General features: G+C 42.6%; 1 protein-coding gene across 1 annotated transcript in view; it reads right to left on the minus strand.

Moving 5' to 3' along the window:
- Nucleotides 1-10,430: 10,430 nt before the first annotated feature.
- The window catches only part of FER1L6 (fer-1 like family member 6), a 108,718-nt gene continuing 91,906 nt past the window's right edge, over nucleotides 10,431-27,242 (minus strand). The window contains exons 37-40 of the mRNA XM_036116664.2: nucleotides 26,049-26,290; nucleotides 24,483-24,646; nucleotides 13,132-13,232; nucleotides 10,431-11,166 (exon numbers count right to left, since the gene is read on the minus strand). Coding sequence (XP_035972557.1) covers nucleotides 10,983-11,166; nucleotides 13,132-13,232; nucleotides 24,483-24,646; nucleotides 26,049-26,290 — 691 coding nt within the window. The 3' untranslated portion in view covers nucleotides 10,431-10,982. The remainder of the gene's footprint in view (nucleotides 11,167-13,131; nucleotides 13,233-24,482; nucleotides 24,647-26,048; nucleotides 26,291-27,242) is intronic.

Here is a 27,242-nt window from a genome sequence, read left to right on the forward strand (position 1 = left end):
TTAGTTTCATGCGTACAACATAGTGATCCAACAGTTCTATACATTACTCAGTGTTTACCACAATGAGTATAGTTACTATCTGTCACCATACAATGTTATTACAATATTATTAACGATACTCTCTATGCCGTACTTTTCATTTCTGTGACTTATTTATTTTGTAACTGGAGATTTATATCTTTTAATCCCCTTCATGACCATGGGGACGGGCCTAGAGGGTATTATGCTAAGTGAAATGAGTTCAATTTCACATATATGTGGAATCTGAAAAACAGAACAGAAGAAAGAAGAGCAAAGACAGAAACAGCCTCATAAATACAGAGAACAACCTGGTGGTTGCAGGAGGGAAGGGGTGGAGGGGATGATGATCATGGACTCCTAAGGCTTATTTTTAAAACTGACATCAGTGCATTGAACATTGGCATAGATGCAAATTTACTTCTACTTCGTGGCCACCACTGCTGCGTGTATGTGCATGGATCCTGACTGATCCAGCCGAGCTTCCTGAATGGCAGAGGAAGAAAAGGGCCCCTGGGTGTCTCCTAAAAGCCACGGGTGGACTCTTAGGAGCCCTAAGTGGTTCTGATGAAGGAGCTCAGGAAAGCCATAGAAATGATTCACCACAATCTGAAACTTGTTGTTTTATTGAAAATCAGTTGGCTTACAGTTAGCGAGCAGTTTCCTTAAATCATCATAAACATCCCAAAGACTGGTGCAGGCCGAAAATTGGATAATTCCCTAGCAAGAAAATAGTCTATATCCAGTACATTCTATTGTAATAGCTACAGTGCTGGGAACAGGAAGAGAAGATGGTTTTAAAGCCAAAGACAAAACTGCCTGGTAATTAGCCATGACACCCCAATTTCTGATCTGTGAATTGGGAGTAATCATACCCACATGGAGAAAGTGTTACTATGACTCACCAATATCGGTTTCTCCTCTACTTCTGAGCACCCGGGGGGATTGTAGTTCTCTGCTCTCTTGAAGTTGGGATTGTCCATGTGACTTGTTTTGGCCAATGAGCCATGAGTGGAAGTATCCTGTGCTATTTCCAAGAGGAAGAAGCATTTACTAGTCAATGTTGGAGTCTCATTACTCTATTTTCCTGGACCCAGAAGTTGTGGAATTAACATTGATATGGCAGGGTCCATATGGAATCCTGGACCAACATGTGGGGTGTTGCTCAGACCCAAAGCCAAGTCTGTGAGTGAGAGAAACTATTCAGATAAAACTCTGAGATCTGGAGGGTGTGTGCGTTACTATAATATATTCTAGCCTATGCTGACCGTAGACTCTTCTTGGAGTCATCACAGGGACTCAAGAAGATTATGAAAATATCTAGCACACTGGCTACAGTAAGGGCCACTACTAAGAGTGGTATGTATGAAGGAAGTACGGGAGAACATTTACCAGGTGAGGTTTTCAACACACGGTGCTGGGGAAACTGGACATCCACACACAAAAGAACGACACTAGTCCCTTACCTAACACCAAATACAAAAATTCACTCCACATGTACCAGAGCCCTAAATATAAGAGCTGCAACTATAAAACTCCTAGAAGGAAATGCAGAGGAAAAGCTTCAGGACACTGGATACGATCATGATTTCTTGGATATGACACCAAAGACATAGGCCACAAAAGAAAAACAAGGTAAGCTGGGGGCACCTGGGTGGCTGTCAGTTAAATGTCTACTTTTGGCTCAGGTCATGATCCCAAGGTTCTGGGATTGAGCCCCGCATCGGGCTCCCTGCTCAGCGGGGAGCCTGCTTCTCCCTCTCTCCCTGCTTGTGCTCTCTCTCTCAAATAAATAAATAAAATCTTTAAAAAAAAAGAAAATCAAGGCAAGTTGGACTCCATCAAAATGTTAAAAACTGTGTAGCAAAGGACACCATCAACAGTGAAAAGGCAAGCCGCAGAATGAGAGAAAATATTTGCAAACCATGCATCTGATGAGGGATTAATACCCAGAATGTATAGAGAACTTGGAAAACCCAACAACAACAGAAGCCAAACAGGCGATGAACCATAAGAGACTGTGGACTCTGAAAAACAAACCGAGGGTTCTAGAGGGGACGGGGTGGGAGGATGGGTTAGCCTGGTGATGGGTATTAAGGAGGGCACGTTCTGCATGGAGCACTGGGTGTTATACGCAAACAATGAATCATGGAACACTACATCAAAAACTAATGATGTAATGTATGGGGATTAACATAACAATAAAAAATTAAAAAAAAATTAAAATATACAGGTAAAAAAAAAACTAATGATGTAATGTATGGTGACTAACATAACATAATAAAAAAACAAAACAAACAAACAAAAAAAGAGCACAGGACGTGAGCAGACGTTTCTCCAAAGAAGATCCACAAACGACCAATAAGCATATGAAAATGAGGTGGAGAAGCCAGAGGGACCCCAGGTTAGAAAGGCTCTGTCTCTGCAGTTTCTCTGCAAGCCCCCATTTACTCACATCCTATATTTACCTTGGAGTAAAAACCAAAGAAGCTATGTTCTCACTCCAATGGGGAGGCAAGAGGGTTGATCATTCTCTGAGTTTCTCCTAGGCCCCCAAACACCTGATCACATCTACGAAGAGCTGGATCCCAAACCTGTCTCCAGGTCACTAGCTTCGAACAAGCCTTGGCGAACACTGGCATCAGCAGCCCCTACCTTCAGTGATTTCTAAAATCACACCTGCTACTCACCTGTCACTCACATTTGAGGGCACCCTACCTTGGATTCCTGAAGGAACACGTTCCCTGACTCCTTTCCAGCATAAACCCCTAACCCCAAGCGATGACGAGACTCATTCTGCTTTCCTTTCCGAGTCTCCCGGACATTCCGTCTCCTATTTTCTGTCACTCACGCTACTCAGTAAACTCTGCTTTCACTTTCTCTGGCTTGTGTTTGATTTCTGTCCTGTGTGAAACCAAGGACCCTCGCTCTGGGTCCCCCACTCTGGGTCCTCGGACCTGGCCTGCCCGCACCAACAAGATATTCAACATCACTAGTCATTAAGGAAATGCAAATCAAAACTGTGAGCTATCACTTCACACCCACTAGGATGGTGATTATGAAGGAAAAAAACCCTAGAAAAGTAACAAGTACTGTTGAGGATATGGAGATATTAGAGCCTTTGTGCACAGCTGGTGGGAGCAGAAAATGGGACCGTCATTACGGAAAACAGTATGGTAATTCCTCAAAAAATTAAACATAGCAGTACTATATGATCCAGCAGTTCCACTACTGAGTCTATCCCCACCCCCTCCAAAAATTGAAAGTATGGTCTCGAAGAAGAAGTCTCAAAGAGATATTTGTACACTCACTTATAGCAGCAATTACAATAGCTCAAAGGTGAAAGCAATCTGAGTGTCCGTGAATGAATAAACAAAAGGTGGTGCACACATACAATGGAATATTATTCAGCCTTACAGAGGACGGAAATCCTGACAAAAGCCACAACACAGATGAACCTTGCAGACGTTATACTAAGTGAAATAAGCCAGTCACAAAAGGCAAATACCGTATGATTCCACCCACATGCCATACTCAGAGTCGTCAAACTCATAGAGACAGAGAGCAGAACCGTGGTTGCCAGGGGCAGGGGAGGGGGCATGGGAAGCCATTGGTAATGGGGACAGAGGTTTAGTTTTGCAAGATGAAAGATGTTCTGAAGATCGAGGACGGTGATGGTTGTAGAACAATGTGAATATACTTAATGCCACACAACTGTACACTTAGAAATGGTTAAAATGGTAAATTTTATGTTATGTATGTTTTGCTAAAGTTAGAAATAAGTAAATTTTTTTAAAAGGTGAGATTTGGGGCACCTGGGTGGCTCAGGCGTTAAGCATCTGCTGTCGGCTCAGGTCATGACCCCGGGGTCCTGGGATCGAGCCCCGCATCGGGCTCCCTGCTCCGCGGGAAGCCTGCTTCTCCCTCTCCCACTCCCCCTGCTTGTGTTCCCTCTCTCGCTGTCTCTCTCTCTCTCTGTCAAATAAATAAAATCTTTTAAAAAAATAAATAAATAAAAGGTGAGACTTAAGAGAAGCTCAGGAAGGAAAAGAGAGAACTTTCACTTGGAAATTCTAACTGATTTGGTTCTCAAATGCAGAGGTGCCTCAAGGCATGAAATTCTCCCTGGGTTTCAGCTCCAACTTGAAGGAAGATAATATGTCTTCACAAAAGGACTAGTGATGCCCGGTCCTCCACTGGCCAGAGGTGAAGAAATTTAGATAAGCTACTGGAATAAACTGTTGCCAATTCTGTAAGGTCCAGAAAAGAGTCTCTGTATCAATTAGGATTTGTTCAGCTGCAAATAACAATGAAAGCAACAACTACCACTCCCAAATAACTGTGGCTTTAGAAAGATACAGGTTTATTTTGCTTTCATGTAGAAAAGTCTGGAGATAGTCCCTGCAGGACTGGTTTGGTGACTCCTCAATTAGCAGGGATCTGTGCCCCTTTTATCTTTCTGCCCCACTACTTATGGCGGCTTCCATAGTCAAGGTTGCCTCAAGATCCAAGATAACTGATGGAGCTCCAACCATCACACCCACAGTTCAGGGGCGATGAAGGAGGAAGAAAAGGTGCAAAGGGTCTGTCAGCTGAAACAACTCCCTTTAGTGAGATTTCCTGTAAGCCCTACCCACGGAGCTATGCTCACAAAGTTTCTGCTACCCCCAATAGCAAGACACGGACAGACGTGCTGCTTGAGCTCAGCACATTGCTGCCCTCCTACAGCTGGTCGGTCTTCTGTTACCAAGAAGGAAGGAGAAAATGGATATTGGGTATGCAGCTAGCAGTTTCTACCCTGCCTGTTTCTTTACAACCCTAACTTCCAAATCTGAGTTCTATGCCTGATTTAGAAAGAGCTCAGTTAAATGTCTGCATTGTTTTCTGCACTGCGGGTGTGGGGATTCTCACCACAAGAAGTGGCAAGATGAGAAAAGAACATCAAAAAGATCAGGTGTAGCATGAACGAGAACTGCCTTTACATTCTCTTACCATCATCAAACGCAGTGCTTCAAGTAAACAGAAGAAGAGACTCCAACCTGCATCCATGACGTTGTGTAAATATTTGGGGGGTTGTGGTTGAACCCCCGGGCCATGGATGAACCTTAAAAAAATCATCAAGGAATATTCTGACTGGGGGCAGGCTCACCCACCTTAAGTCAATCATTAGGCAGCCCCTCCAGGAAAGCACAGAGCAGAGGGGCAGGAGGTGGGGGGAAGCGCTTGGAGTTTAGATCTGCTACAAAGGAGCTTGGACATCTTGGAAGCCCCTAGAGCTGTTTTCTTGTCTGTGCAGTGGGACCTTTGGGAGAATGAGCGAGGAAATAGATGTATTACTTTGTAATCTATAATAGCATTCAGCGAGCTTTAATTGTTTGTTACTCAGATAGTAAGTGATCATTCATTTGGATAATATGATATAGAAGACAATACTAGACACTTAAAAAATGTTCCTCTCCCTCCATCCGCAGTAGAGAGCCATCAGCCACCAGCCCGCACGCCCAGACTCCCACAATCCTACAAGATGGACGTCATCTTCACTTTATAAATCAGAGAGATTCAGAGTTGTTGAGTAACCCGGTCAAGGTCACACAGCTATTGTCTATGCTCAGGCTTCATGCCACCATCTCAGCCTCCAAAGCCCATTTTCTTTCTCCTGCTAAGATTCAGAGAAAAATAGAGTGCTCTTTTCTCAAATGGCCCTTTCTGAATGAGGGAGAGCAGAGACATGTGTTATCTCTTGATTTGGGAGGAGCTAGTGCTCCCTTAAAGGAAAGCTGAACTTTAGGGGCTGGTCTGGAAACTCCTGGGGGCAGAGGTGGGGGAGGACCTGGGTGTCCTTCCCTTACCAGCTCTGAATGTGCCTCATCCACTGTGCTCGAGAGGATTTTAATGAGTCGGGGAAGGATGGAGCGTGGTCCTTCCTTTTTCCTGAGACACTTGTCACTTGAGAGGCTGAATAACAAATGGGAAAATCTTGTTCCAGAGAGAAAAGTGTTTGTGGAGCCTCCTTCTTTCATGCACAATAATCATCCTGGCTTTCAAAGCTCTGCTAAATGGGCTTCCAAATTGGGCCGAATCATAATGCCTGTGTGATACTCAAGTGGTAGGCAAAATAAGGCCTCCCGCTCCCAAAACAATGTCCACGTCCTCATCCCCAGGACCTGTGCATGTTACTTTACAAGGTGAAAGTGTCTGTGTGGATGTGGTTAAGGACCTTGAGATGGGGAGATCTTCCTGGATTACCTGGGTGAGGCCAATGTAATCTCATGCATCCTTAAAGGCAAGAACTTGTCCAGTTATATTGGGGGAGGGGTGTGACTATGGAAGAAAGGCGCAGAGAACATTGCTGCTTTGAAGGTGGAGGAAGGAGCCACGAGCCAAGGAACACAGGCAGCCTCTAGAAGCTGGAGGAGGCAAGGAGACAGATGTTCCCCTGGAGCCTCCAGGAGGGAAGGCAGCTCTGCGAACGCCTTGATATTTGTTCAGTGAGCTCCTGGTGGGCTTCTGGCCTCTATGATCAATTCAATCCGCAGAGTTTGTTGCAATCGGTTACAGCGGCAATGGGAAACATACACTCAGTAGTATCCCTGGCTGAAAAGTGTCTTAGTCCATGTGCCAGAACATTTCTAAAGCCTAAGCCTGATCCTCTTCCCTCATCACTTCTCTTATCCAGTTAGCCTCCACGTCCTGTTGATTCTGCCCATAGAAATGTTTGTGCCGTGAGCTGCTAACCTTTGAAAACCAGCTTCATGCCAGGCACATGTGGAACATTTTACACGCCTTTCCTGTAATCTTCACCATTCTCGTCAAATAGTAGTAATTCCTTTGTATCAGGTGAGAAAAGGGACTCAGAGGTTAAGCGAACTGCCCAGATAGAAATGATGCGGCTAGGATTCAGACTTCCCTGTCCTCTCTGGCAGGTGCCTGGGCAGTGGGGAGGGAACCTCACCCACATACTGGAACCTGGCTCTTCCTCTCCAGCCCCATGGCCTTGGCTCTGGCATGGGTTCTTATCTCCCTCCAGGGTTTTAGCCACTGTTTCCTAAGACATCCCCCTGCCCCTGGATCTCATCCTCATCAATCCAGCATGCGCTATATATAGACAGAATAACTTCTCTAATACACAGAACTGTTCTTTTCAGTTCTCTGCTCAAACCCTCCCAGGGGGCCCCATTTTGTGCTGCATAAGTTCAACTTTCTGCCATGGCATTCAAAGACCCTCACAATCTGGCTCTGAGGTCAATCCATCCCTGCAAACTCTCTACAGAACAGATCCACTAACACGTTAATTTTGCACCAGAATATGCCATGGATTTTTCGTCACCACATATACAAATGCCATTATATGACAAGGAAAATATAGCTCAGAGGTGGAAAGTTATCTGCCTTAGGTCACACAACTTGCATGACGCAGCGTCAATACTAGACTCCAAATTCCCCAGTAGACCACCCTGGAGCTTTAAAGAGATAATCTCTGATCCCTCCACTTCCCTCCTCTGCCATCATTACTGAGTGAAAACAACCATTCTGTCTTGGGAGGAGGACTATAGTACCTCCAATCTACTCTCCACATGGAATAAAAATCTAATCGTGCCTCTCCACTGCTTAAAAATCCTTTGTCATCCATTGCTTTTAAAACAAAGACCCAGACTCTTAAGGATGTGACCCTTACATGACTTTCCAGCTCCACCTCGGCACCCTCTGTCTCTCACTATAATACCCATCCTCTTTCAGACTCCTTCATGTGCCTCACTCCCTGCCACCTCAGGGCCTTTGCACGTGCTATCTTCGCTGTCTGGAGTGCTCTTCTTCCTATCTTCATTATTCTTCTTCCCCCTCCAGCCATTCCTTCCCCAGGAGGTCCTCCTGACTGCCAGACTGAGTGGGGGCCCTCCATGAGATGCTCTTTCCATTCCCAATACTTTGTCCCTGTTCAGCCCCTCAGTCGGTAATTATCTGTGTGTGATTATTTCATCAGTGTCTTCTCTCCACCAAACTCTATGCTCCACTAGAGCAGAGACTTACTTTATATGATGGTGTACTTTTGTGTGCCCACTGTTGATCACAGCACCAGGAACAAGGATGGAGCTCAACAATTATCTTTTAAATGAATAAATACCAACTAGCCCCAGCTGTGAAGTCAATCCTGTAATTTCCACTTATGTGTGTCTTAAGGGAAAGAGCAAGGAAGGTACCAAATGTTTCAACTACTGGAAACACAGAATTGGATAGCCTTCTGTGGGTTGTTTGGTGGTGTTGTTGTTGCTGGTATTGATTTTGTTTTGCTTAGTTTGGAGGAAAGGATTCAAATACTGTGGAAAATAAATAAATAGAACTGCTGTGAAACAGATTTAAGCTGAAAGAAAAACTCTAATCTGTCAAATGAATAAATTTAGTCTTTTTTAAGACCATAAGTAGGGACTCGTGGCAACTTCTTGGGAGATGGGTTGTTTGCTTTTTAAGTTTTTAAATTTTTAATCTGTAATGTCTTTAGGGCCAGGGCTGCAAAATTAAGCCTAGAACATTATTTTATTTATTTCTTTACATGCAGGACAGGCCATAAGTGATAACCTATGTATAGAACAGCAGACATAGCTGATTCCAAAATTATCCTTGCTTGCCACTTCTTCTCACACATTTCTTATGATGCCATCTGATCTGAAAGTGTTTCAAATACTTCTGCTAAAGGCTTTTCAGTGTTCGGACATCTTTTGGCATCAAAGCCAAGTTGATGAATTCTATTTAACTTTGAAGGATTTTCAATTTTTAGTTTTTTTTTTTTTTTGGTGAATTGGAACAATGTGCATTATTTTGTCAAAAGTTAACATCATTTTACTGTCCAAAATCTAGCAGAAAGTATACCTTATTTCTAATTCTAACCTAAAATAATGGTGTTCTTTTCCTTTTGAATGACACCACTGACGTATGTTGTCCTTTCTCTTAAACCTCATCCATGAAACCCATCCCTTGCTCAGTGCTCTTCTTGGATGCCCCATAACTTGAAGATAAAGCAGACCTTGAGGAGCTACCAGAATGTAAAATCAATGGAGAAGGGTCTAGGTTTGTCTTGTCTCTCCTGCATCCCTCTGCCCAGCACATAAGGGACACTCAATAAATATTTTTAAATGAACACACTTAAATCTATATTTATTTACTGAATTTTTACATTAAAAATAATACATATTTATTTTAGAAGTTCTAGGAAAAATAGAAAAGAAGAAAAAAAAAGATACCGCTACCTAAAGATAATCACTATTCACCTTTTGGCATATTCCCCCAGGCTTTATCTCTATGCATGTATACATGTTTTCTTTTTATATCATGCTGTACATAGTTTTCTAACTTGTATGTTTTTTTTTTTCACTTACAATGTATTCAATGTATGCATTCCATGTCCTCAAGTATTTTTCACTCCACGATTTCTGGTGCCCGTGTGATTCCACAGCAAGGAAAAGCACAGCTTATGTAACTAATCCCACCAGGAAACGTCACCAATGCCATAAATGCTCTATTTTTCATCACTTCAGGAAAATAGGGCATTATAGTTACTAGGCAGTGAGCACCTAGGGCCAGAATTCAATGAACAACACTAAGTCTAAAATCACACAGCCCATGCTTCAATCTTATTTTGATCAACCAGGAATATTCTAGAATGACTTTCCATGTGGAAGTAAATATCCTTCATTTTAGAAGAGTTACATATGTGCAAGAAGATATAAAGAAAACAGTAGCCCAGGTGCTTCTGGTGTTGAGAGGGGATCCCCAATCCAGCCTCCTCAATACTGCCAAATGGCCCCTCATGCTTGGAAGAAGAAATGGTTGCCATATTTATTTGTGTATGAGGCCAAACACTCTAATTCCTTTGTTTCCTTATTTTAACTGAGAACACCAGCTGCTCATTTCCACTCCCTGCTTTAGATGGGGTGGCAGATCTAGACAGTGTAGAAAATCAAAGGTTTTCTTTAAAAAAAAAAAAAAAACTTGACCCCACCTGACAAGTACATAGGATATTATTTCTGGGACTACTTTTGAAAATAATGCGTGCTTGAGAGTCACGATAGTACCTACTACATATGGTGGTAAGACTAAGTGCTGAATAGTGCCAAGCATGGTCATTCATAGCATGGTCTATGGGAACACCATATTTGGTGGGGCTTATATATCTGGCTAAAGAGAATTCCTACTGGTATTATGGAGGTACACCCCCCCAATACACATACACAAAATAATATTTCATATTTATAAAATTCCCACTTAGAAATTGCCATAGAGCATAAATCCAAGTGGATTGCTCCAGAACTCATTACTTTTATTGAACATGTTCTATAAGTGTTGACTTTGATGGAAAACCAGCAACATCTCATCTCTAGATGGGAATTTCAACAACAAAGTATTTTAGGTGATAAAAAGTTTTCTCCAAGACAGTTTCACAGCCTGAATAAGTGAATGTGTTCTATAAACTGTAAGGATTAAACAAGGTTAAGATATATGGGACAGGTTGAATGTCTAGTAATTTGCTAAAAATGCTTTCAGTTTATTTGCTGTAAAATTTTTATTTAAAAGAAAGCACTTCCCGTAAATCTCAGACCCAGAATTAGACCTCTAAGAATAAAACCAATTACATAAAGAAAACATTCACCTAAGTCAATCTGAGGTCACCATTGATTACTCTGAGGCAAAGGAGTCATCATTTCATGCTGTCCATGGGCGAAAACATGGCTTAAAGCTTGTGAGTTTGAAAGGTGGTGGCAGGGGTTGGAGCAGGGAGGGGAGGCTCCTTTCCCATTTCCTCCAAGAAGAGCTGATCTGTCCTTAGACAAAGGGACTGGTTCTTGGGCCCTTTGTGTTCATCCTCTTAGCACCCAACACAGTGCCTACACAGAGCGCATGCTCTTCCGTATTAGAGATGAGGAAGAAGAGAGGATTAGTGGAACAGGAGGGGCCCGGTCCTCCATGATTCTCTAGGAGCCCCCGACGATCTTTTGGCTAATGGCTCCAGGCAAGGTATAGATGAAGAGGACCAGGAAGATGATGAGGATAATCAGAATGAAACCGATGATGATGTATTTTTTGTAATTCTTCCAGATGAAGTGGTATAGGCATTTGAAGGGGCTCACAAACCAGGAGAAGGAGGTGTCTGGGCGGCTGCAAGGGAAGCAAGAGAAAAATCAGGAAAGGGGCCATGATGTCAACACATGGGATTCTCCAGACCTCAGGAAGTATTTATGACTCCCGCTTTCTAGAGGTCCACAAGGAGATGCCTGGGAATGGGAGAAGTCCATGTTGCCTTGAAGCAGGAGCAATCCAGCATTCTGGGTGATGATTCCTGCATCATTTTAAAGCTTGGTCTGAAGAAAGTCTGACTCCAGGGCGCCTGGGTGGCTCAGTTGGTTAAGCGACTGCCTTCGGCTCAGGTCATGGTCCTGGAGTCCCGGGATCGAGTCCCGCATCGGGCTCCCTGCTCAGCGGGGAGTCTGCTTCTCCCTCTCCTGCTCCCCCCTCTTGTGCTCTCTCTCTCTCTCATTCTCTCTCTCAAATAAATAAATAAAATCTTTAAAAAAAAAAAAAAAAAAAAGAAAGTCTGACTCCATCCGTCCAACCCTGATCAGCTCCCCAAACCCCACCTCTTCCATGAGGTCCTCCTTGACCACCATGGTCCATAAAGATCCCCCTCCTTCCAAATTCCTATCTCATCTATCACTTGACTTTAGCTCCTTTTTGGACCTAACATATCGGTCTTCTATACTCTGTTAACTATTTTATGAGTCTGTGTTCTCCCTAAACAGATTGGAAGCTCTTAAAAGATAGAACTTATGTCTTAGATTTCTTCGATGTTCTTCAAAGTGTTGGGTTTTTTTTTTTTTTTAAGTAGGTACACATTGCAGGAGCTCAGCAAATAATTTTTAATTAATGAATAAGTAAGTATCCATTATGTTTCTAACACTATGATAGAGAAGGGACCACTCATCTTGAGACACTGGAGATCTCAGGAAGAATAGGAGAAATACAATTTGAAAGAGTAATTTTTATACACATTTCATATCCACATATGTTTACTTTTTAACTGATATGTAACCATGGATTAAATTGAACAGGGCAACACTTCTAGTAATTCTACTTCCGGGAATTTATTTTATTTTATTTTATTTTAATTTTTTTTTAAAGATTTTATTTATTTATTCATGAGAGACAGAGAGAGAGACAGAGAGAGGCAGAGGGAGAAGCAGACTTCCTGCGGAGCAGGGAGCCCAACGCGGGACTCGATCCCAGGACTCTGGGATCATGACCTGAGCCGAAGGCAGACGCTTAACCATCTGAGCCACCCAGGCGCCCCGGAAATTTATTTTAAAGTAATAATTTATAAAAGGGAAATATTTTCATCATATTACAATAATGGAAAAAGGTAGAAGTAAATTAAATATCCAATTACGGGGTGATGACCAAGTCAATTATGGGCACCAAATGTATGGAATATTCCACAGGCATTAAAAAATTCTAATTCTGATCACTATGGCAACAAAGCAAAACTTTGCAGCACAGTATAAATGAAACATTAAGACAATTGTGTATGCCTGATTCAAAAACAAGTAGAAAAAATTCATGTAGCATTCATATTCACATAAAAAGAGTAGAAAAAATATATGGAATTATTCTAGAAATGCTTATGCGTCAGTATTACAGAAAAGTACCCTCTCCAGGGGCGCCTGGGTGGCTCAGATGGTTAAGCGTCTGCCTTCGGCTCAGGTCATGATCCCAGGGTCCTGGGATCAAGTCCTGGGATCAAGTCCCGCATCGGACTCCCTGCTAGGCGGGGAGCCTGCTTCTCTCTCTGCCTCTGCCTCTCTCTCTCTCTCTCTCTCTGACTCTCATGAATAAATAAATAAAACATTAAAAAAAAAAAAGTACCCTCTCCATTTTCCAAACAGTCTATATTGTTTTTAGAATATTTCTCAATTATAGCAATAAAAAGCTAGCTGGATTGGACGGCACCTGTTGGCTGCCTCCTTGTGGCTCAGTCCTCCCAGAGGGGCCCTCTAGAGAAATGCCCAGTCCCCTGCTTTGGGGACTACAAAGGGCCTTTCCCATGCTCTTACCCCCAACCCCACTCACTTGGGCTTGGCCAGGGGCTCTGGCTCCTTCCGGGCTTTTCCGACAGGATTTTTCTCTGCTTCCTCTGCTGTCACTAAGTGGAACTCAGCTTCAACCTTGCCCTGCACAAAGACAAACGTTTCAGTTTCTAGTCACAAAGACCTGCTGGGAGCAATGCCAACCTTCTAGAAGTATCCAGTGTGGGGGAACGCCAGGAAGTATTTTGACTATCCTGCTGCTCTATTTTGAGAAAAAATGTTATCTTTTTGGTTCTGGGAGAAGCCATTTTTATGATGAACAGTAAAAGCTCTGAAATGATGTCGCTGTTGAGTTTTGTGAAAGAAGTCCCACCTGCACACATAGACACACATATCCTTGGTTGCCTGTGCTCTTTCACTTATAATCGTTCAATCAATATCTGATTATAGAAACTCAATAGCAATTAGAAAGGGGACGAATTCCCTGAGTGACAGAACCCTTTTGAATCAGCTACAGTCCTTTTTCTCTGCCAATGATTCTCCAGAGGAAATTGGTGGGTGGCACCCTACATTTGCCAAATGGCTTGTCTGTCACCCTTCATTGTTTCTATTGTCTCCACACATTGTTTCAGAATTATCCTTCTCTTCTTGCACTTTCTCTTTCCTTCTCCTTCAATAAGAAGCAGGCTTTCTGGTTTGAAAATTGTGTCATGTGCTTCTTCAGAGCTCTGTGCGTTATTAGCACTGATATAAGTCTTGGGTTGTCAAAGGGTGAGACAGGATGGCTGCAAAAGGTAAGGGTCGCTCTTTCTTGTTCGTTCAGTCATTCACTACTTTTAGGGACCCTCTGTATGCCAGGTACTGTTCTAGACACTGGGGACTTAATGATTAAGAAAAATAGGATCCTTGATCTCCTGGAGCTCCAGTTCTTGGTGAAGAAGACCTTCTCTCTGCTTCTTTGGTTTTGTGGATTGAGATTCAAGGTAATAGGAGGGACACAGAACTGGAGGGGGACTAGAGCATCATGGAAATATTTTAGACCCATGATTATCATTTTGGAATTACATGTGGTTGGGGCATAACCTGATTTCCTACCCCAGTAAAAAGATTAAAGTTTCTGATGAACCAGTGAGTCTGTGTTAACTTACCTATTCCCCCCACCCCCACCAAAAGCTAGGACTTCTTAGCAGCCAGGATGGTTGCTGGCAACCATGAAAATCTAATCATGGGAGAAATTAGAGAGGAGTCGTGTATCTAGAGTGGGGTTGAAGCCAGAGACAAGAGGCAGGGGCATGGTTGTCTGAATTAGTAAAGAAATGCAGTGGGCATATTACAAGTGAAGTCATGAGTTCAAATCTAGGGGGTCTCATCCATTCTTTAGACTACAACCCTGGCCCAACTCAGAACACATTACATGTCCTACGATCCAGAAATATTCCTTAAAAACATGTATATATATAGTCTCTCCTTCCTATTGACAAATCTTGGCCCTATAGGTAATGACTTGCATATACAGGTACTCGGGGAATATTTGAAAACCAGGAAAGAAGGAACACAAAGCTTCTGTCCCGTCTAGTCACTCCACTCCACTCCACCTCTATCAACAGTGGAGTCATAGTACTATTACTCTAACTATAATTGCGGTGCTTTATTGAATGCTCACTTTGCCTATGTTCCTTCAATTCATCTGTCAAAAAATCACAGCAACAAGCAAGGTAGGTCTCCTTTTTATCAATGGAAAAATGAAGCAGTGGAGGTCAAATAACTCTCCCAAGGTCACACAGGCAATAAGCCAACCAACTAGAACTTGAACTGAGGGCCGTATGATGCCAAAGCTCATGCTCTTTCCATGATAGTGGGCTGCCTCCCAACTTATTCATGCATTTGCCAGATAGTTGGACTAGAAGATTTGCAAGGACCTTCCTAACCCTAACATGAGATGATTGGCTTGTCATCATAATTACCACTTGAAGGCATTTGTCTTCTTGCGCCTCAGATTCCATACCTGTCAAATGGCCAGATGTGCTTTAAGGCAACTTCTGGCTCTACTTCTAGGTTTCATGAAAGGCAGGAGACCCTGTAAAGCTTGAGGGCTGGAAGAAACCCAAGAGGCCAGCCTACAACTCAAGGCAGAAGGGTTTCCAATATGCAAAAAGGGCTGATTCCCAGAGGTCTTCCAGAGGTGACCTAAGCTCTACTGAGCAGTATATTTATACGCTAGGAGCCTCATCTAAATCCTCTGTGTTTGAAAGAGAGTCAGCTTAAGAGTTGCTAACCAAATGCTGGGCTCCCGAATGTTTGGAAGAGAGGACAATAATCAACAGTGGGTAAGTTAGGACCAGAGTAAGGGGATCACAGCTGCCTCTTTGCTGTCCACTGCTTGCTAATAAGCTCAGTCACAGTGCTATAGAATTTGCATGGTGCTTCACACATACGTCATTCCATTTCAACCTTCTGACAACTGGCAAAGTAGACATTCTTATTCCCATTTTACAGCTGAGGAAACCAAGGCTTGATGATGTTTGCTAACTTGTGTTACAAAACCAGGATTTGCGCCAAGATACTATGACACCAAACCCCATCCCCTGCTATTAACTGTGCCCAAGAGGCCCTTCTTTGTGGAAGAAAAGAAGCAAGGTATATATTTAACAGTGAGGAAATGTGTTTTTGAAATGATCAAGAGAAGCTCCATTATCCTTGCCATGGCCCTTATAACATGGCTTTATGATATGTTTCTGGCTTCCATCTAACGGATGACCTTGGGTAGTTTAAGGATTATTACCACGTAGCATAGCATAGCGTAAGAGTTGAGTGAATAGGATTTGGTGCAGACAGATCTGCATTTGAAACTGGGCTCTACCACTTACTAGCGGTGTGGCTTTTGCTGAGTTACCTGCTTCAGTCTCACTGTCCTGGAGATGTTAATAGCATGTACCCCACAGATTTGCTTTGACAAATAAATGAAATAACATATATACAGTGCTCAACCTAGTGCCTGGTAAACAGTAAACTCTTAAAGAGATTATAGTTGCTACCTTCAACACTATTTCATGGATGGAAACACATAATTCGATAGGAAACATCTGCCCATATAGAAAACACCCAGGGAAGACAATGCAAAGAAATGGGAAGCAGAGCATGAGAAATGAATTCCGCCCTAGACACGGGTGTCATTGGTTATTACCATGAAGGGCCTCGCCCCCCACTTCACTGTCCTGCTTGAGTCGCCACAAAGCATTTTTCTGATATCACACAGGCCCCAGGAGGAAAGGGTTTATTGACATATTTTGATAAATACCACTCCTCATTCTATATCTCTCCACACAGAGTGTTCCCAGTTTTATTTTAATCATCAGTATTCAACCAAGCACCAAGTCGAGGTCTTACACTAATAATGTCCTCCAAATGTAATTTTAAATCAGAGCTAGTAAAGAAAAATGGACAGTTTGAGAGACTATCCATTAACCTAATGACATCTATGGATGGAAGAAAATGACCAGGAAAGGTCCTGAAAAGACTGGATTTGTTGCACTGAGTGTGTTATTTATGGGCTTCGAACTTCACTGAGCCCAGAGAGTGGATGCCCTGGGGAGGGATGCGGGTGCTTTAGGTCAGATATGCCTTCTTCAGTGATAATTATTGCTTATTAACACAACTCTCACTGGTATAAGGCATTCTCATACATTAATGGTGGGGATGTGTCCTGGCAAAGTCTCTTAGGAAGAGGGACACACATGTATACATACACACATATATGCATGCATACATATAATGTCCATGTAAGTGTGTATATTACCTTATATGGTCATACTCTGGACTGAGACATGCCATTTCTGGGCAGATAAATTAAGGAAATAATTCAAAACTCAGAAAAAGCTTAATATGCAAAGCACAGTCATTATTCTGTCAGATTTTCAAATTGTCCTATTTGTCACAATGATATGTCCCAGGCCCATCTTGTGTTCTATCTGTCCTAGACCTGGAGTCAGCCAAATATGCCTGCCTGGTTCTTTCAGTAGAGATCGGTACTTAGAAACCAGGATCCAGATGCTAGGAGTCTTCTTGCTACTTGGTGATTTTACTTCTAGGTCCTTTCAGTGAATAGAGCTAGAAAAAATATTTTTAAATCCAGAAGTCCATAGTGATACTGGGAATAATGCAAGAGAAAAAAAATCTCATTTACCACCCTTGGAGGTACCTCTTGTACCAATTCTTGATTCTACAGTGTGGTAATTGATAGAATTAAACATTTATCCTGTCTTTTTTTTTTTTTTTTTTTTTTGAGGAGGTGGTAACTATAATTTATTTCCATTTGTTGAGAGAAATCTCTTCCTAATAAATGAAAAAAGAATGATAGATACACAGATAGATGATAGGGATATATAGATGGGTGGATGGATGGGTGGATAGATAGCTAGATAATAGAAAGATAGATGGATAGAGATGGATGGATGGAAGGAAAGAAGGAATGGGTAAAGAAGGAAGAAAGGATTAGAGAAATCATTTTGCAACACCAATGAGATACTTAATTACAATCATCATTATGTGAAAGGTGGTGGCAGGACAGGGATTTCCCACAGTGCCAAAGTCTCACCCACTGGTTACTTGCTAATTACAAAGAGGAAAATGTACTTTTACAATGAAGAGATCTCGTGGTCACCAGCATGATCACGTGAGTAAACACAGCATCGCCATTAGTGAGGCCATCTGAGGGCATGTGCCTCCTGGCATAATTCAGTATGAAATAAACAGTACCAGGTCTTAAGTATTCTCAACAAAAATGTTTAACCTGATCCTGATAATGCTGTTACACCTAGCTTCTAGTTCACAAGAAATACAGGGTCTAGAGAATAAGATAAGTTACATCATGAGAAAACAACTGGACAAGTGAGGCCAGTTTCATCAAATAGGTATTGTCATGGGGGAAAAAATGGTGGGGAACCGTTCTAAAACAAAATAGGCCAAAGAGACAAAATAACCAAAAGCAACACATGAACTATGACTAAATCTTGTTTTGAAAAAAGAAATAGCTATAAAATACATTTTGAGAGTAATAGGGTATCCTTCTTGTAGATGGAGAAATGAATATGGTGTGGATATCAGATTAGGTGATCATTATCAACTTCTTATATGTGATGATGGCATTGTGGTTATGTACAAGAATGTCCATATTCTTAGGAGATGCACGCTGAAGTATTCAGGAATTGTTAAAAAGAAAACCACAGGCCCATGACGGAGTTACTTAGATTAAGGCCCCATGTCAACAATCCAAGACTTAATACCTACTCTAACTGCATTCTCCCCCGGCCACACCCAGGAATTTAAACTTTAGTCAGCCAATATGGAATTTCAACCTGGAAATTTACTGATAGACACCCTTTCATTCCTCTAAGGAGGGCACCTGTCCCAAATAATGCATTTTTTGCTAATAAATTCCTTTCTTTATGCCCTCTCTTTGCCTTTAAAAACCTTCCTTTTGTTTAACTTGGGGGAGTTCCCCTTTACTTGGTAGATGGGATGCTGCCCTATTCATGAATTATTTAATAAAGCCAACTGGATCTTCAAATTTACTTTTTTTTTTTTTAAATAGGGAATAGTGTTGGGATGTCTACAATTTACTCTTAAATGGTTCAGCTAATAAGTATGTGTGCGGGGGGTGGGGGAGGTGAGAGACTATATACTCACGTATATAGACAAAATCAGTACAGCAAAATAGTAACAGGTGTTGAATCTAGGTGGTGGATAAAGGGTTGATCATTGTCCTATTCTTTCAACTTCTCCACATTTTAACTTTTTTAAATGAATAAATGTTGAGGAAAAACACAATGATTAAACTAGCATTTCTATTTTGAGAATACAAAGAGTTGATAATAACATTGATAACATAACGTAGGGGAATGCTCATTAGAACGCCAAGCCAAACAAAAAAAGGCACTATTTTTAATATGGCATGATCACTACCATGTAAAATTAACCAAAATCTACATAAATTGGGCTCAACCAAAACATTAGCAATAGCTTTCTTTGGGTGGTGCACATGTGGGTGCTATTTCTTTCCTTTTATACTCTCGTGTCTTTTAAATTTCCTATAAAAGTATATTACCTACTCTGTCTTAAGATAATCTTCACATGAAAATACTTACCCACTCTGCTCCTAGAGATTCTGAGTTTGCCACATACTATTTAGACGATCTGTGTGTCTACCACCTCCTCAGCTAAGCTGTGAGCTTCTCGAGGCCAGGAATTTGTCTCCTTCACTGTTGAACCTTTACCGCCTGGGCTATGAGTGTGGACCCACAGTAGCTACTGACGAGGGTTTTTCACCCAAGACCAGAAGCACAGAAACCTCCCTTTTAATTTTAGTTGTTGATGTTCTTGAGACTTAGCTGGGCTATTTAATTGTCAATTAATGGGATTCACTTGTACAAGAAACTTCTTGCTCTTCATCTTCTAAAGTAGTGATTTCTTTAAAGGTTGCTTTTAGTAGGATAACACATATAAAATGCCTACTGCAATGTGTCTCATAAAGCACCTGTTCAATACGTATTCCTTTTGTCCCAAGGGTACCTGTTCTTTGCTAATCCCACCGGGAGCTGTTTTTCCCTGACTATAAGCATGGCCACATTCCACACTAGGAGCTTTGTGACGCAGATGTCTAAACTGCACTGCCTGGGGGTACAGATAAGCAGCTTTAAAAATAAGCCTGGGCACATGGCAGTGGCAGTAAGCAAATCCCTGCTGGCTGCCTGGTGCCTGGAACAGGACTGTGACCCCCTGAGTGCTGGCTTCGGGGGTGGGGCGTGGGGGAGCTCGGTAGCAGCAGGTGTCCGTACCGGAAAGGCACCTTGGGGGCACCCGGTCCAACCCACTCTTTTTACAGACGTGGAAACGGAGCCTTGGAGATGGCAGGACCTCAGGAGGTGGCAGACCCTGACTGAGGTTTTCCATGACGCCACTTGACTCCCAGCTCATCCAACTCACTGCCACCCTGAGACAAGGCTGCCGGTCTGGCTTCCTTGTTGTGGTTACTGGTTCGTTGGAGGGAAAGAGGATGGACGCGAGGCATCCTGCTGCTGCAGGTCACACCAGGGAGTGGGGGGCTGCCGGGTGGGTGGGGATGAAGTCAAGTCTCATTTTCCCTCTAGGATGTGTAAGGACAAAACCAAATTAAAAACAAGGAGCTTAAATTTTCCTGGGGAAAATACAGGAAGAGATTTCCCTCTCCTTTTTCTAAGAGCCTTCACTTTAGAAAATGTAATTGGAAGCCCTTTTGTTTCTCTTTGAAATGCGTATAAATCCTTTGGGATACTAGATAGGCCCTTTGTCTTTAATACCCAGGACCCACCTTTCCCAAAGACCAGGGGGCCATCTCTTTGCAATGGAAACATCCATCACCCCTCTCTCCCAGTTTCTGCAGCTGCCTGGTTCCAAGTTGCCTATTTGAGGCGGATTCCCTAATTTGTGTGCCCCGCCCCCGTATTCTCACATAGGATGCCCCCCTTCTAGTTACTCTGCCTGCCAACAATCTCCAATCAGAACGAACCTGAAATCTTCCCTTTTTTTCATTATAAAGCTTCCCTACTCCCCTGCCTTTGAATCTCTACCAAACCAGAGTGACGGTGGCTCACTCTCTTGTCATAGCCCGCTCTGAATAAACAGCCCGTTCACATTTGGGTAGTCTTCATTCTTTTCCTGGTTCTAAACACTTCATGTATATTAACTCATTTATCTGTTAAAACCCCATGAATTGTGTATGTATTATCAATCCCCATTTTATAGATAATGGAAGTGGATGGAACAGAGAGGTTACGTAACTTGCCTCATGTCACACAGCTAGTCAGGAGAGGACAGGATTCAAACCCAAGCTGTCTGCTTCTACATTCTTTAGTCTTAACCATTTTGTAATACTTAATGCAATCTAGGAAAACATACTGTCTCAGCCTAAACACCCCTTCATCCCTTCTCCACATGTCCCCAAACAACCTGTCTTCTGGACCCTGGGAACCTCCCACCATTAAAATCTACCTGTCTTCTCTCTCATTTCTTTGGTACGTTTTTCTCTGGTTTCTACTGTGACACTTAGCCTTAAAAAGAAATGTGTGCTGATGTGTTTGTTCTCAAAGACTATTTGTTGAACCCTTCCCAGGTGTTCAGTACACTGAATAAAAAGAGAAGGAAATCATAAAATATCTTTGATGGTAGGGTCAATGTCTTAATTGTTGACTCATGCAATGAAAATTTACTGGGCACATACCATGTGCCAGACACCACATGAGACACTACAAATTCCAAAAAGGGACAGAAAGAGAAAGCACACTGTCTGGACTCAGGCCACTCACAGCAGAACCATGCCGTATACAGACAATTACAAATCAGTGTCACAAGAACAATGGAAACATAAAGGCAAGCAAGCCTATCCCAGCCTAGGGCATCAGGGAGGCTTCCCAGAGGAGGTGACTGCCGAAAAGAGTCTCAGAATCCTTAAGGAGGAGGAGATTTCGCAGAGAAGAAGGGAATCAAGGCATTCCAGGCAGAAGTACCAGTCCCTAGAAAAGGAGCGGTGTGGGAGGGAACAGGGAGTGGCTGGGGACTAGCATATGAGGACGGCTGGTGCGGTTTGGGGGGAGGAGGGAAAGATGGAATTGTGAAGGCTTTCAGAGTTTACGCATGTTGTCTCTGCTAACTTACTCCCCACTTGCTCCATAGTGCATGCTAGTCTATGTCTGTCTTCACCGTTCCCCTGGACAATGCTTTTTAAATATTGAGATATAATTCCCATACCATGAAGTTCATCTTTTGAAAGTGCACAATAAAGTAGAATTCGGTATATTCACGAACTTGTACAGTCAGCAGCACTAATTCTGGAACATTTTTAGCACTCCAGAAAACAAGTCCTGTACTGGTTAGCAGTCCCTCCCCATTCCCCGTCCCTCCAGCCCTGGCAGCCACCAATCTACATTCTATGGAGTTGCCTATTCTAGACATTTCCTATCAATGGAATCATATAGTATGTGGTCTTTTGAGACTGGCTTCTTTCACTTGAATGTTTTCAGGGTCCATCCATGTTGGAGCCTGTAACAGCACTTTATTCCTTCTTATGGCTGAATTATATTCCGTTGTATGGATATAACATCTTTTGTTTATCCATTTATCAGTTGATGGACATGTGGATGTTTCCACTTCAGGGCTATTATGAACAGTGCTGCTATGAGCCTTTACAACACTACTTTTCTTTCTTTTTTCTTTTTTAAGATTTTATTTATTTATTTGACAGAGAGAGACACAGCGAAAGAGGGAGCACAAGTAGGGGGAGTGGGAGAGGGAGAAGCAGGCTTTCTGCAGGGCAGGGAGCCCGATGCGGGGCTCGATCCCAGGACCCTGGGATCATGACCTGAGCCGAAGGCAGATGCTTAACAACTGAGCCACCCAGGCTTTCCAAAAGGTCACCAGTGACCTCCATGTTGCTAAATCCACCGGACACTTCTCTGCTTCTTATATGACCACTCAGGGGCATCTGACACAGTGGCCCAACTGTCCTTCTCAAAAGAGACTCTTCTCTGGGTTTATGTTTCAGGCACATTTTTATCATTTTCTTCCTACAGTTCTGCCTCGTTCTTCTCCTTCTCCAGTTGTGACCCTCTCCAACTCATTGTCCACATAAGCAATGAGGGATTACTTTTCCTGTGTGAGCCAGATCCCCTCACCTCTCTGCTGGAGATCATTCAGTGATTCCCCATTGCTCCGAGGAGAAAATCCAAACTCTTCAACATGTGTGTGTGTGTCTCGGATGCTGGACTGTAAGTAAGCTCCATGCTGGCAGAGACCCATGTCTGTTATTACTCCTATTTTATTCCCAGGACCTATCACTTAACAGATGCTCAAGAAATATTTGTGGCATGAAATGAAGAAAGAAATAAGTGACAGAAAATAGTCAACTAGGCTCAAATGAAATAACAGAAGTCTGAACATATTTGGCAAACTCTAAAGGGCTATAAAAGTGTAATAAATGACGACGGCCATTACATAATCATGCATACATAATTACTATTGATGATTTTATAGAAACAGGAATTATATCAAAAGACATGAATTTGGATTTTGGGGCTTGGCAGTCCCCCATGTCCCGACCTCGTGCTGCACTCTGGCAACTCTGACCAGTGGGCAGCCAGCCTTCCACACAGGGATGCTTCATGACTCCATGCTGTGCTCCTCATGGTTCCTCTACTCAAGGTAGATATCCACCCTCTTCTTCATCTAGAAAATGCCTTTTCAAGAGCCTTTGCTCTTGAAAAACTGATACTCTGCTTGACTCCTCAACATCCTCGGAGAGAATTAGGTCCCTCCCTCCTCTCATTTCCTTCCCTGTGTCATTTATACATTGACTATTGCATGCACGACTAGACACATCTGTCTCTCTCACTGGACTCTGAGCTGGTTGAGGGTAGAGGCCATGCTGACTTCATTGCTGAATTCACCCATTCATCAATCAATTCACTGATTGAGCATCTGTTATGTGCTAAGCCCATGAGGACTGTGGCCTCATTCTCTTGACCCAACCTTACCCATTGGAGGTTCAACTGAAAATGGCAGGAAGAGAAAACCTTCCAGAAAATATAATAAAACTAGATGCCATGGAGTCAGGCCAGGCAGGTGCAAAGGGAATCCTTGCCTCACACACACACTGGGCCCCTACAGCAGCGAGAGAGAACCAGGTGTGACCAGAAGGTTCCAACCGGGTATGCTTTTGCCACTAAGCACAGGAGCAGAAGGAAGAACATACTCTCTACCAAGAGGAGGAGGCAGCATGGAAAGGGGTCACCAATGAACTCCCTTCTCTCAACCCTGCCTGTCATGTGGGTTATCCGCCCTCCCTTATGGAGGGGCACTAAGAAGGCTGCAGAACTTCCTTCCCAATATCTGTGAAAGGACTAAGCGCCCACAGCATGTGCCACACGGACCAGGCTGGCAATGCGGGGAAAAAGGGAAATGGCTCTCTCTGCTGCCACCCTCTCAAGGAAGTTTTAAAAGTCTGCATCACTTTTAAAATGGAGTCCTGCATTTGAGGGTGAGGGGATGAGGTTGTTCCATTAAAACTGTACATTAGTTAAGACTTAATGCATAATTTCAAGAAATGTTGGGAAAAAAAATAATGCCAGGGGCATAAATTCAAGCTAAGAGGTTAGAAAACCACCCTGACATAGCTATTTAATCAAGTATGCTGAAATACAGAAGCTTAATGCATTTATAGTTTTCAAAATTCTTGCCTCTCAGCAGAAACTTTGCCTTAAAGTGTTCCGTGTCACTTCAAGGCACTTGACATTTACAAAGTGATTCACTTAGAGCATGATGGCCCCTGTCTGCCCCCCAACCCTGTCTCCTACAGCTGCCACTTACTGTGAGTTCCTTGCTTTTAGCAAAAGGCCACCAGCCCCGCACACGCTTTTGCTGGAATATGGAAATCTTGTTCTCCTCACTTGCATTTTCAAACTTGGTGAGATCGCAGGCTTTGGCAGACTTGGCTGCTCGGGGGAAACTATTGAGGTTCATTTCCAGGGAGCCTGTGAAGAGATGCCCTTGATAGTTATGGAAGGGCTTTAGTATCCATCACCACGCATCATTCACCCACCCATTCATTCATTCATTCATTTACTCACTAGTCGTTCAACCAGCACCACATTGGATCACTAGCATGTACTAGGTTTGGGGATACAAATATTACCAAGACATGTTTGGTGCCCTCAAGGTCCCCAATGTAGTAGTCAGTAGAAGACAGGGCACAGCTACAATATATAACTTCCAGGCCTCAGTTTCAGGTGTTTCGCTGCTGGACATCTCGTCTACTCCCTGAGTGCTTGGGGACTATGTGCCTGTCCTCTGAGCTTTCCTCTGCCTTAGCGTGGGTCTGCCGAAGAGAACCTCCTCCCCCAACTCACCTCCCTCTGAGTCCACTAAACTCCTCCAGGTAGGGGACTAAGTCTTCCTGTCTTTGTAGCTACTGTCCAAGACCTTAGTGGGCTCTCAACGAAGTATTTTCAATGAGTGAATATTATGGAAAATAAGATACCAGTACGAGAGTATTTAACTCTCTCTCTTTAATAACCTTTCCCTACTACAGAATATTTGCTAATTGTGAGCATTTAGAGCATGTACACAAACCAGAAATTCATAGAAAAATATTCCATAATTCCATCCCCCAAAAGTTGATCACTGCTCTAACACATTAGTTTTTATCCTATGTTAGTCGTTGTTTCTTTGTCTGTCTCTGACTCTCTCTGTCTCTGATACATATAAACATGTACTTTGCATAAAGGGGATTTTTTTCTACCTTCTTTTTTCATTTAATGCATCTTGTACAACTATCCAACTCATTAAATATTCAAATATTTTTAATGGCTGTGGGATTATCACTTACTGAGTGCTTACTATGTGTGTTTTCAAATTATACTGTAAAAGTATTAAATCAAATTATATTTTTATATTAAATTATATTAATTTTACACTAAATTACATTAAATTATATTAATTGTAATAATTCTATATTAAACTTATATTTAATTATATTAAATTAAGTTATATTTTTAATTATGTTAGATTTGAAGCTGTACTTCAAATTTAGAGCTGCAAACACTCTCTGAGGTATGTAATATTACCATCCCCATTTTATAACTGAAGGAAACTGAGATACAGAGGAGACTAGTAACTAGCTCAAAATTTAACAGCTTCTTATTGGTAGAGCAAAGATGAATTTAAGTCTGTTTGAAAACGTATCTTCCACCATAAGGATGTGCCATAACTTATTCAGCCAATCCCCTACTAATGCCTATTTGGAGTGTTTCTAATCTTTTGCTATCATAAATGGCACTGAAATTGTTATCCTTGTAGCTAAATCAAACCAAGCTCTCCAAAAACTGGGACGGAGCCCTTAACGTTAATGTGAACTTTACGAAGGCACCAGCTTACCCAGAAAGTCATCCGAAGACAGCCTTTCAAAATCCCAAACCTGGAGCACCAACACGGCTGGTGTCTTACACTCCATCTTCTCTAAGGAAAAGATGTTCTCCCTCTTGGTGATGACCATTTGCTTCTCAGCTGGGAGATACTGAAATGGAAACAGGAAGCGCCAGTTGAAGTTCCCCTCGCCAGTCAGGGAGTTGTAGTGCACATCGGTCTCCTGCTTGTCATCCTCCAGACCCTTTATCCACCTAAACAAAGACAGAAAAAGAATTACACACCCTGAGTCCCTGAGTACATTATTCAGGCATCAGTAAAATCAAGAGTGATTTAACTAGTTTCAATGTGGTCACAGATCATAGTTTTTAAATTATGATATAGTTAGATTCAGATGGAAGTTTCCATTGAATCTGAAAGAGAGAAATAGGAGTCAAAGCGCCTGAAAGAGAAATGAGACTCTCATTCTAAGCCAGGTTTGGGAGATGTCTTTGGTTGTTCTGGAGCAGCACTGAAGCCCCCTGCAGTAAAGAGGGAAGACTCAGGAAATGTGAAGGGAAAGTGTAATTGGAGTTTCCTCTCCCCCCTGGGGCTTCCTGTGAGGGTCCCACCTCTGCACCCACTACCCTGGTGGGCCTGTACAATTGGCCTGGTTTAGACTCAGGCCTGTGATCAGCTCCCTCCTCTCTGGTTCTGGGCCTCGAAAGCCCAGCAGGCCTGCATCATCATGGCATGGAGGGTAGAAGCCTGTCTGCACCCACCTGGATTCTAGTCCTGGCTCTGCCATTACTAACTGGAAAGCCCTGGATAAGGTCTCAAACCCCTGTACCTCTGTTTCATCTGGAAACTGGAAGCAATGACAGTACCTAGTTCATAGTGTTGCTCTGAAGAATTATAAGAGGTAATAGCTGTAAGGTGCTTTGTATACTCCAAGTTATATAGAATGTTATTTCCTCTTATCTGGTCTTCCTCCTCCATCCCCAGTATAGAGTAAGCTACCATTAATACATTTTCCTCTAGTACTTTATCCCTGGTGAATTATTGAGAAAATAGGTGCTTTTAACTTTACCTGATAACTCCAAACCACTTGCTTTCTGAAAGCAGACATCCCTTCCCCACAGGTCAGGGAAAGATAAAGACCTTCCTTGTCCCAGAGGAGTGGTACCACTCAGAGTATGGATGCAATTATTTAGGTAAAGATGGTGC

Source organism: Halichoerus grypus, chromosome 5 (assembly GCF_964656455.1).
Source record: "Halichoerus grypus chromosome 5, mHalGry1.hap1.1, whole genome shotgun sequence".
Taxonomy (NCBI): domain Eukaryota; kingdom Metazoa; phylum Chordata; class Mammalia; order Carnivora; family Phocidae; genus Halichoerus; species Halichoerus grypus.